General features: G+C 42.6%; 1 protein-coding gene across 5 annotated transcripts in view; it reads right to left on the bottom strand.

Annotated features, from left to right (window-relative positions):
• Positions 1–12249, bottom strand: part of USP16 (ubiquitin specific peptidase 16) — a 1120218-nt gene that overhangs the window by 353247 nt on the left and 754722 nt on the right. For all 5 annotated transcript variants that reach the window (XM_044071387.1, XM_044071383.1, XM_044071384.1 and 2 more), the window contains one exon: positions 1476–1631. In XM_044071387.1, coding sequence (XP_043927322.1) covers positions 1476–1631 — 156 coding nt within the window. The remainder of the gene's footprint in view (positions 1–1475; positions 1632–12249) is intronic.

The raw sequence follows: 12249 nt of genomic DNA, 5'->3' as shown, positions 1-12249 counted from the left end.
GTGTTGTTCCCACAGTTTCCATTTATTTATATGCAATTACTTTTTTCCCTTTTCAAAAAATCCTTTCTCGTGTAATGTTTTTTATAATATTTAACAGTTCAAAAATTCAGTTGGTTAAATTTTGATTTCCATTTATTAGTAATTATTTTTTGACAGCTAACAGAATTAAACTTAATAAGGCTTTACTATTTCTGGACAATTCAAATCCTGTATCTCATCTCAAAATAATTGTTTCCTTAGTTACAACCATTTGTTCCTTCTAACAGAATACTCTTTAGGGAAGTCTTAAAATCTGCTAAATCATTACACTGCCAAAAAAAATATTCCCAGTTACCTCTTTCTTCCCCATCACACCTCAAACATTTGCTATCTACTTGAAAAAATATTGAAGTTTGTTTGGGATATACAAATACCTATGCAATCACTTCCAAGCAAAAATCCTAAACCTTCAGGACTTTGTTGCATACGTGGGAGCCATACACATGCCCTCCAATTGTTTTCCCATCTCTCTTACCAAACCTTTCTAACCCCCTTTGATTGATTCTTATATTTATCATGCAATATTTTGCATGCTCTATTAATTATCCCCTTTTTAACAGCAGCTTCATTCCAGGTTCAACTAAAAACTGTACTAGGGCAGGTCTTTCACTTAGGATTCCCTTATCCCTTTCTCTATGACTATACGTTGATATCAATCCATGATAGGGAAGTCAGTTTCTAACCTGCAGTCCAAACATTGTCTTGGCCTCATCCCACTCACTTACCTTTCTTTCTCTAGTTATCTGCTACTAATAACTTGGTTCCTTTGTCAGTTTTCTCCTATAAATGTCATAGGTTCATAGGTAAGTACTAGCTTAGCTGCCCTTGTGGGCCTTTTTAAGCCTAGCCAGTTTCCACGATATGTGAGAATCAAACCCTGTACTTTGCATCTGTGAAGTAAACATGTTAACCATATGCCAAACTTGAAAACTGTTGCTATTTTAAATTTGGTATATGGAGAACAGTTAATTTTTACTTATCTGTCTGTCCTTTTTTGATAGAGTAAGTCCCACTATGCTAGTACCATCTTTTCAGTGGCTACCTAGCCCCCTCTTGCCTATTTTCTGTACCCCTAATTGCAGTCATACCTATTGGCAAAATCTCCTTTCTCCATTAACATGTTGGCTTAGTTCTTACTATACTTTGTACAACTGTATAAATATAATATTCTGTATTGTGGTTACTACTAAATCCTATAGTCTTGATATGGTTTAACTTGGACAAATCCTATTATTTGAGGAACATAGACATGCAGTAAGAAAGAAAGACAACTAACAACTTGTAGGCCAAGCTCTGCAATACTGCATTTACATGAAATAACCTTCACAATGAAGTGGACAATTCACAAAGGTTGAACTATAACAAACATTGACAAAATATGAACCTTGATAACTACATGATGGATAATCGTATGCATTTGATATTCAGTGACTGACCTTGGCTTGTTTTCTGGCTTGTTTCTTTACTTTCTTTTCTTGATGTTTGCTAATCGTAGATGTGTCATTTCTTTCCTTCTTATAACCCAAATTATATTTATCTTCATCCACCATGTCAGCAAATATTGACTTTTGTTCTTCAGTGGTCTTAGTTCTCTTGGGCAAGAAATAAAGGATTATTACAAAACCAATAAAGATAAGCATTTTATTATTAACTGACTGGGCAGTAACAATTAAAAAGAATGAATAGCAAACTCAGACAAGTGGCTAAACGGGGACAGAAGAATTAAAAGAAAAAGCTAAATTATTAGATTTAGCATGTTTTGCAACAGTTTTAATACTGCCCTGCAATAAAAACAATGTTTTCAAAACTCTGAATATAAGAAAATAGCTCTGCTGGTGAGCAATGCTAAAATCTGACTATGACCAAAGTAACCTATCTATGACTAGCGGTTCAGGTAACTGTTGAAACTGACCTGGAGGAAGAAAGCAATTACAAGGCTTAAGCCGCTTTGCTTTTCTTTGGAGGGAGGGGTGTATAATTACTCTCTACTGTAGAATCCCTGGTGAAGACCAGGGAATCACATAGCGATACTTGTCTGTAAAGGAGGCAAGGCCAGGTGATCACATGGAAGTGTGATATGCATCTCAAAGGTCCACTGATGCATACCAATCCCCATGGACATAAGTCTGCATGCACAGGTAGTGTGTATAAAATAAATAAATAAAAATGTCAAGATAAACCCAATTCACTCTTTATGGCAGCTTCAATTATAGCCCCTCTCAGGCAGCTTTCACTCCACTGTTGGGGAATTAGCAGACCAGTTGACCAAGAGAGGATCTGATGGTTTGTGGATAGTGGAGATGAAAAGGCAGAAAAAAAAGAATGCTGAACAAAAGGAATAAATTGCTTTTTGTGGCAGTCAACCATGCAAAACAATCAAACAGCTAGTAATAGTCACAGATGTGTTTACATAACCAATTTAAATGTATCAAAGGCAAAAAGGATTCATCAGAGTATCAGGGAAAAAAGAACAGGGGAGTAACAAGACTGATTGCAAGAAGGGCTCCAGTAGTGATAGAAAAGGGAAAAAAAGACAGCAATGGTAGATTTGTGATGGTAAGAAATTTCTGGCAGGGGAAAAGGATTATGCTGGCAAACTACTGTTATGGATTTTACAACATTTTGGGAAGAAATAATGGGATTACAGCAGGAAATATTTATGAGTGGAGAATGGAAAGTACAGTTGTGTACACTTACCATAAATGTAGATGTTAGAGTGTATTCACTGTTGCAGTCATTACATTTGGGTTATCTGCCTGCAGGTAGCCCTCAGCCAGCCTGAATATCAAAGTCTTGGATCCCTGTGTCAGATGCTGTCTCTTCTTCCATGACGTCCGGATGTCAGGGGTATAAAGCATGCAGCCGATGCCATTACATCAGTTTTTCTTGCCCCAGATGTCAGGTGCCCCCATAATGGGAAGCAATTATATACAAGGTTACACCTCCAACAAAAAGCAAACACACCAGAAAGCTGAAATATACTAAACAAGAAGAAAGGTATAGCCAAGAGAAGTCAGGGGGCTGGAGGGAGGGTAACCAGGACTGCAACAGTGAATACACTCGAACATCTACATTTATGGTAAGTGTACACAACTGCACTATGTTCTTCGTGTTTCACTGTTGCAGTCATTACATTTGGGTAGATTCCCAAAGCTAAGGAAGGGAGGAGGAAGTCAGAGAGCATTAGGTCCAGCTATTAAGCCCTGCAAAACTGCAGTGGCAAAACCAGCTCTGGATTTAGAAAAAATAGGCAAGTGGTAATGCTTGGTGAAGATATGTACAGAGTTCCAGGTAGCAGCTTCTAGGATGTCCCTGGTAGGGACACCTCTAAGAAAGGCTGTAGAGGGAGATGCAGCCCTTAGTGAGATGTTATCCCCTGTGGGGTAGGTTTTCCATGGTGCTTAAAGCAGAACTGAATGCAACGGCCTATCCACTTAGAAATGATTTGCTTTGAAATGGCCTTTCCCTCTGCCCCTGCAGCAAATGCAACTAGCAGCTGTTCAGTTTTTCTGAGAGGCTTAGTCCTGTCCAAATAAAATCTAAGTTGTCTGTGCACATCCAAAGAGTGCAGTATTCATTCTCCTTTGTTCTGTGAATTTGGAAAAAAGTAGGCAAATGAATGGACTGATTAAGGGCCACACTGGATACCACCTTGGGCATAAAGGAAGGCTTGGTCCTGAGGGACACCCTGTCTGCATGGAAGATGATGAAGGGCTCCACTGCCATGAGGGCCTGAAATTCAGACACACTTCTTGCTGAGGTGATGGCTAGAAGGAAGGTTGTTTTCCAAGAAAGGAATTTTAACTCTGCAGTTGCAGCTGTCTCAAAATGAGGTAGAGTGAGCTTTTCCAATACAAAGTTAAGGTCCCAGGCTAGAGTATGGGGCTCTCCTGGGTGGTCTTACATTTTTGGCCCCTCTGAGGAATTGTTTCTGCAGGGGATGAGAGAAGAAAGGTGGCTCAGCATTATATTATAATGTGCTGAAATGGCTGAGGCATGAATTTTAATTGATGAGAAGGAAAGGCCCTTGTGGAGCATCTCTGTTAAGTATTGAAGAATATGCAGTAAGCTGGGCACTATTGTGCCCAGCCCCTGAGTCTGGCTCCAGGAACAGTATCTTTTCCACTTTTCAGCATAGGATTTTCTAGTACTAGGCCTCCTTGCCTCCAGAATGACATCTACCACCTGCTTACTGAGGGATGCTATTGGAGAGCTCAGGGTATTAGCCAGGCTGCAAGGTTCAGGGTTTGAAGCTGGAGGTGCAGAATCTGGCCATCCTGCTGGGGCAGCAGGGAAGGGGTCTGAGGCAGGTGCCATGGTTGCAGCAGTGACATACTGCGCAAGAGGGTGCCAGTGCTGGCGTGGCCAGTCTGGTGCAATCAGTATTGTCCTTGGTTTGTCCTGTTTGATCTTTAGCAGAACTTTCAAGAGGAGAGGCAAAAGGGCAAAGGCATAAACTGAGAGGCTTTCCCAGGTGAAGGACAGGGCATCCACTTTCCAAGCTTGACTGTGGGAAGTCCTTGTGCAGAATTTGTCCAATTGGTAGTTCTGAGGGGAGGCAAACAGGTCTATCTCTGGGTTCCCCCATTTATTTCTCAAAATGTTGAATATCCCTGGGTCCAGTTTCCACTTGTGTGGGTCCTCGAGATTTCTGCTTAGGTCATCTGCCAGTGAATTTAGCTTGCCTGGCAGGAATTGAGCTTGTAGGTGCACTTGGTAGCTCAAGGCTGTGTTCCACAGAGCCATGGCTAGTCTGCAGAAAGGATACGAGTGGGTTCCCCCCTGCTTATTTATGTACCACATAACAGTGGTGTTGTCTGCCTTTACCAATAATTGTCCTGGAAGAATGTAGTCCTTGATGGCTGTCAGAGAATTCTGTACAGCTAACATTACTTTTTGATTGATATGCAGGCGCATCTGACTTGGGTTCCATTTGCCCTGAATGCACTGCCCCGCCAAGTGAGCCCCCCATGCATAGTCTGATGCATCTGTTGTTAGGGTTTGGGTGGCAGGGGGTAGAGTGAATGGCAGTGCCTTGTTGTGGAAGTAGGCCTCCGCCCACCAAAGGAACTCTGTCTTTATACATGGAATGATAGGAATCATTGATTCCAGGTCCTGAGAATGTTGACACCATAGGCCTTTTAGATACCATTGTAGTTTCCTCGTATGCAGTCTTGTATATGGAATTAGTAGAATGCAAGAGGCCATGAACCCCCAGGACATGCAGGATTTTCCTTGCAGATAGCTGGGTCTTTGTGGCCAGTAGTTTGAAGTAATCTGTCAAATAAACTTGTTTCTCTGGCGTGAAGTAAGCCATCTGGGAAGTTGTGTTCAAGCTTGCTCCCTGGAATACAATTTGTTGGCAGGGTACTAGATGAGATTTATTTTCGTTTATGGTGTACCCCAGTGAGGTTTGCTGTTTCTTTACAAATGTCAGATGATTTAGTAGCATGTCCTGGCTTTCTGCCTGAATTAGACAATTGTCCAGGTATGGGTATATTTGAATATTTCTTTGCCTGCAAAATGCAATGACTGGAACTAGGTGCTTGGTGAATACCCTGGACGCAGTACATAAGCCAAAGGGAAGTACAGACAACTGATAGTGCATGTAGCCTGCTCTGAAGCGTAGCTATTTCCTGCAAGATTCCCTTATTGGAATGTGCAGGTAAGCTTCCTTTAAGTCTAAGGTTGCCAACCAGCAATCTTTGCCTAGCATAGGAAGCAACCGATGAAGTGTTAGCATTTTGAATTTTGGGATTACCAAAAAGGTGTTTAGAATAGAGAGGGCCAGGATAGAATGCCAGGAGCTGTCTCTTCTGGGTACCAGGAAAAGTCTTGAGTAAAAACCTTGTCCCGTTTTTTCTGCTGGGACAGGTTGAATAGCCCTGATACTTAAAAGAGAGAGAACCTGCTGTTGAGCCTCTGCCCACTGATTTGGGGGTAGGTCTGGCCAACCGTTTGGTAAGGTGTGGAAGTGGAATCTGTATCCTTGGGAAACTATATTTAAAACCCATTTGGTTCTGGGTAATGAGTTCACAGTTTTTTGCATGCAAGGCGATCTTCCCCCCTAAGGGAGCAGGCAGCTGAGCAGGGCTTGGAAGGTTTAAGGTTAAGTCATTGTGACAGTTTTCCATAGGGGGTGTATTACTATTTCCAACTTTGGAAGTGTGAGCCCCCCCACTGCTTAGGCCTGTGAGTACCTTGAGACTGTAGCCTAGGTGGTCTGCTGTTCCTGGGTTTAGACTGAGAAGGCCTGGAAGAGACAGGAAAGGACCAATTCTTAGAAGGCCAATGCCTACTAAATCTGGGAGGCTATACTTGCAGGAGATCTTTAACAGTTTGCATAGATTTAGCTTTTTCCTCCATGTTTTTAAGGACTTCTTCTGCTTTCCTGCTTTCTGATGTCCCACTCACCAGGCTGAACAAGGAGAAAATTACAGTCAGCTGCCTGTCGGGTGCCAGGATTTGCCACATAACGCATGCACTCAAGTCACTCCACAACAAGTACAAATACAACTCTGTCATTGTCCATGCTGGAGTGAATGACTTGAGACGTACTTCCCTGGACAACATGAAAAGAGACATGGAAGAGCTCTTGGATTATGTGGCCCAGGCAGGTATGACCCTAGCCCTGAGTAGCATCCTGCCTTCGCCCAGAATTATATCACAGTATAAGGACAAAATGATTGACTTCAACAATTGGCTAAGCTTCTGGTGTCATTCAAAGGGGATCCAGTATCTGCCTGGGAAGACATGATCGACAAACCACGATGCTTTGCCAGAGATGGTCTGCACTTGTCACCCCTGGGATTCAGGTTACTGGCTAAAGCTCTTGCCACCCCTATAGTGCCTTTTTTAGGCAAGGTTCAAAGGATAAAAGCACCACCGTAAGAGATACAAGCATGCAAAATCTGAAGGTAATGCTACTCAATGCTAGAAGTCTAAACCTCACAATGCACTCTCTCAAGGCACTCCTAAAAATGGAGAACATTGATATCTGTGCAGTAACTGAGACCTGGTTCAAGGCTCCAGAGAGCACCCCTGCAATACCAGGCTACAACTCTTACCACACTTTTCGGCCACAAAACCAAGACCGAAAAACTAAAGGTGGAGGAGTGTCCATATTCACCATGGATATTCACATCTCCAGGCTAGTTGCCCAACACAATGCATCTGAAATTCTCCAGGTGCAACTAACACTAGGTAAGACTGCAATCCAAATTGTAGCTTGCTACAGATCCCCCACCATGCCCCAAGATTCACACTACACCTTTCTAAACATACTGGAAATTATTAAAATACAACCAAACACCCTAATACTGGGTGATTTCAACTACCCTGCCATTAACTGGGAAAACTACTCGGGTACCAACTCCTTTTCCCAATGGTTCTTGGAATTCATAAATTGCAATGCCCTGGATCAACTAATCCATTGTCCCAGCAAGGGCTCCAATATCTTAGACCTGGTCATTACCAACATGGGACATAGATGCTCCACACCAGTGGTCACCCCCTCATTGGTCAGGTTTGACCATAAGCAAATCACCCTTGACATCCATATCCCACTCCCACCCCCCAGTAAGGAAACCTCCTTAAAAAACTTCTCCAAAGCCAATTTCATGCTACTGTAGTCAGAAGTGACAAACCTCATGACACCCAAGCAGACAGGATCTGAAAGTTCGACTGCAGAATCCTACACTAAGGCACTGTACGAGCACATCCACTCGTGCATGAATTGTGCCATCCCAAATAGAACCAAGATGCTCTTCTCCATAAAAAGGAAGCCAATCTGGTGGTCCCTTGCTATAAACAAACTATACAACAGAAGGAAGAAACTGTTGCAGAAAAGAGGAAAATCCCAGGATACAAAAAACTCCCTCACCAGCCTCAGTAAGAAGTGGAGATCGCTCATAAAATCCTCAAAAGCTAGTTATGAAAATAAAATTGCCAAAGATTCCAAAGACAACCACAAGGCATTCTATAGTTAAGTCAAGAATCTAAATGTCACTGCTCAGATCTTCTCTGAGCTACAACAGAATGGCATTAAATATACTGATCCCAAGGATATTGCCAATATCCTGGCAGATCAATTTACTGCCAACTTCACCCCCCTCTCACCCCCTAAAGATTGCCAAATTCCGGTAATCACGGCCACACAGGTAGAAACCGCACTCTCCAAAGCTAAGAATACAGCATCCATGGGACCAGATGACATCCCAGGCTGTGCACTACATGAACTACAAAATGAACTGGCACCTCACCTAAGTGTCATGTTTAATCATAGCCTCACCTCAGGCTTCGTGCCCACTGAGTGGCACACAGTTACAGTTATTCCACTCCACAAGAGGGGATCCACCTTGGATCCCGGGAACTACTGTCCCATCAGTCTGACAAGCCTGATCTGCAAGGGCATGGAACGTATTATCATGGAACTTATAAACAAAGACACTGGCAACCTCTAAACACTGGACCCCACCCAGTTTGCATTTGTGAAGGGCCCATCTTGTCTCCTGAATTTAAATGACTTCTTCAAATCAGTCTCCAGAGCTGTGGACGACAGTAAGGAGGTCCACACAGCCTATCTGGACCTTGCAAGGCCTTCAACACCATCCCCCACTCTGGAATCATAGATAAACTTACTAAGCTGGGCATAAATCCCTATGTCACTCGATGGGTTTCCAACTGGCTTACTGACAGAACCCAGACTGTAAAAGTAGCCAACTCCAAATCCAGCTCCAGACAAGTGGAGTACCTCAGGGTTCAGTCCTGGGACCACTCTTGTTTGGCATCTACTTCTCTGAAGTACAGGCCAACACTAAGGGACTCTGGCTAACAAAGTTCGCAGATGACTGCAAACTGGGAGCCATTACTGAATCCCCAAATGATGTGGATATTCTACAAAAGGGCCTTACAGAAACAGATGCCTGGTGCCAGAGCCATGGGCTCAAGCTTAATGCCAAGAAATGTATAGTTATCTCCTTTGGAAAAAAACATGGACCCATGAATTAAAACATAGGTGGCAGTACACTAAACATCGAAAGTGTGATGAGAAACTTAGGGACACAGGTGGACAGTGGTCTCACTTTCGATAACTACATCGCAACAACAGTCAGGAAATGCTTCTATGTGGCACACCTCATCACTAAGGGCTTTTCATCCAGAAAAAAGGAGGTCATTGTCTCACTGTACTCATCCCTCATTAGACCCATTAAAGAGTATAATGCCCCATTTGGAATGTACCTCACAAGACATCTGCAACAGCTGGAAAGGTCACAGAAATACCTCACTAAAAGAATCACAGGCCTAAAGCAGATGCCATATGCTGACCGTCTAAAAAAACTCCAGCTATACTCTGTGGCATATCGTCTGCTCAGAGGCAATCTCTGCTTAACATACAAGGCCATGTCAAACCCTGAGCTGTTGGGCATGCTCCACTTAAAGAAATCCCAATCCCTCAGCACCACACGCTCCAGGGATCCAAACCTTGTCATCACAATGAACAAAACATGCTAGAGGGATAGGTTCCTGACCCAGAGACTCCCCATACTCTGGAATAGACTGCCCATACATGTCAAGCAGAGCGCCTCATTGGCCCTCTTCAAAAGGAACCATGATGATTGGATGGGAGATAGGAAATTCACCCCGGGGATCATGTCAGTCGCCCTGTTAGACAGGGGTCCTGAGAAGTAAATATTGTGGGAAGAAATATCCAGGGAATTGTTATGGCTAGGCTTGTATAGGCCCTAGGGCCGATAGCCTAGTACCAACCTATGAATCTTTGTTGCCAAACAGGCGGTCTTGATTTAAGGGAGCATCCAGTAATTTAGCTTTAACATGATCTGGCAAATTTTGATCTTACACCAAGCATGCCTTCTAAGAACAGACTCAGTGACAGCAGCCCTGCAAGATGTTTCTAAAGAGTCAAAACCACATTGCTAAGTATGTTTACCAACTTGTTCAGCAGAATGCATTAAATCCTGTAATTGTTTATTTTCAGCACAGTCAGGAATCAAAATCATTTTCTGTTTAAGTAGTCCCATAATATGCTGCTGATACTTGCAGTTTAAGGCCCTAATGGCCAAAGTGGCAGAAGTGTATACCTTCTTACCCCATCTGTCCAAGGCCCTGGAATCGCTATCAGAGGGGCTAGGGTTTTTGGCAGTAGTAGCCTTAATGCCTTTAGGTCCATGTGAAATGGTCTCTTGGTCAGCAGTAGGATTCTTGAAGAACTTGTGAGAATCAGGTACTCTGTAATACCTGTCAGGTTTCCTGGGAGCCAGAGGTAAAGTGTCTGGGGCCAGGCTAGATTCCAAGAAGGCATCATCTACAATGTTCAGGACAGGAGAGATAGCTAAAGGCCTGTGTTGAGGGAAGAGTAAGAATTTCCTAAGCCTCTTTTTGGAGTCAGAATAATCCTGGCTTTCCCAACAGAAATGCTCCCTAACAGTGTGCAAGGTTTCACCAAAACAAAAATCTTCTGGAGGGGAAGCAGAGGGAATGGAGTCCTCTGCATCAGAATCCTCATAGGTAGATAAGGGCAAATCCTGGTAATTAGAAAAAACAGAAATTTCAGAATCCTGATCAGAAGAATCAGAAGGAAAATCAGTTCTAGGTCTCTTAGAGGGTGAAGGCCGGCTTGCCCTAATTAAAGTAATAAGGTCTTCAGCCATTCTTATTGTTTGTTTTTTAGGCATATGGGCCTGACTTTGCGGTTTGAACGTCGGTTTTCAAGGCATGGGTCGAGTTTTAGGCCTTAGAAGAAGATGGCGTCAGTTTGAAATACAAGTCAGTAGGCCTGAATACACCCTCAGAAGCCAGTGCCTGCACAGCGGCTCCGGACCCATCCAAGGTAGAGACATCCGCAGGTTCCATGGTCGAAGAAGCATCTAGTGTCTGAATGGGTTTCAGTAGAGGCCTGCAAATCTGAAGTAGCAGGTATCAGGGGCTGCAAAAGCGCCTCACTGAGTACCGTCGAACTGGCTACTAGCTTAACGGAAGCATCGTCGGCAGCTTTGGACCTATGCGGTCTGTCTCTGTCTTTATCTTTACGTTTTTTTCGGAATGTCTGTAGTCGCATGGCTTACTGAAGCCATTTCTGGATAATTAAACTGAGTACCGAAATAGTTTGATGCAAAAATGAACCGATGACTAATAGTTCGAGGATTGAATAAGGCACAAAACCGACAGCGAGGGACGTTGTGGTTTCGGTCTAGCCAAGGAAGACAGTACGAATGGAAATCTTTATGAGGTATTTGCTTTCCACAGGTAATACAATTGTTAACCTTTACTGACATCGGTTTAGAGCAAGAAAAAGGATCCCCAACGGGGTACTTAGATTTAATTTTTGAAGACTTCGGTTCTGAAACTCGGAAATGAAAATTTCAGGAGTCGGCCGACCAGCACTTGCGAAATGATTCTGCTTTGGGCACCTCACGGCAAGAAAGACTGATGTAATGGCATCGGCTGCATGCTTTATACCCCTGATGACCTGACGTCATGGAAGAAGAGACAGCATCCGACGCAGGGATCCAAGACTTTGACATTCAGGTCGGCTGAGGGCTACCTGCAGGCAGATAACCCAAATGAAATGACTGCAACAGGGAAATATGAAGAACATCCTGCTTTGTAACACTCAGGATGTATCAGGGGAATCAGAAGGGAAAATATAAGAAAAGATGGTAGATTTCTGAAGAAATATAGGAGAATATTTGGTATGGAAGATGTGAATTTAAAAAACAAATAATCTCAGTGGTATCCTCAAGGTCTCAAACAACCCACTAAACAGGTATAGTGGGTCTAAAAAGAAAAGAGTGCAACACACTTCTCTGTGTGGAAGATTTTCAATATATATATATATATATATATATATATATATATAAAATAATGAAAAATATAATTTGAAATATCATACAGAATTACTAAGTATTCAAAAGTAATCCAAGCAGGGTAGACGGTCTGTTTCCAGTGGTCAAAAATCCTTTACTAAGCACACAGACAAGCGATCCACGTAAAACAAAAATGACAGCAATAACAGAATAGTTTCATCAAAAACTTTCTAACCATATACACACACACACACATATATATATATATATATATATACACACACACACACACACACACACATATATATATATATATATATATATATATTAGTGGATATAGAAAGTTTACACACCCCTGTTAAAATGCCAGATTTTTGTGATATAA

This window comes from Protopterus annectens, chromosome 5.part0 (genome assembly GCF_019279795.1).
Source record: "Protopterus annectens isolate FY-2018-M chromosome 5.part0, PAN1.0, whole genome shotgun sequence".
Lineage (NCBI taxonomy): Eukaryota > Metazoa > Chordata > Ceratodontiformes > Protopteridae > Protopterus > Protopterus annectens.
This window is presented reverse-complemented; position numbering and strand designations above follow the sequence as displayed.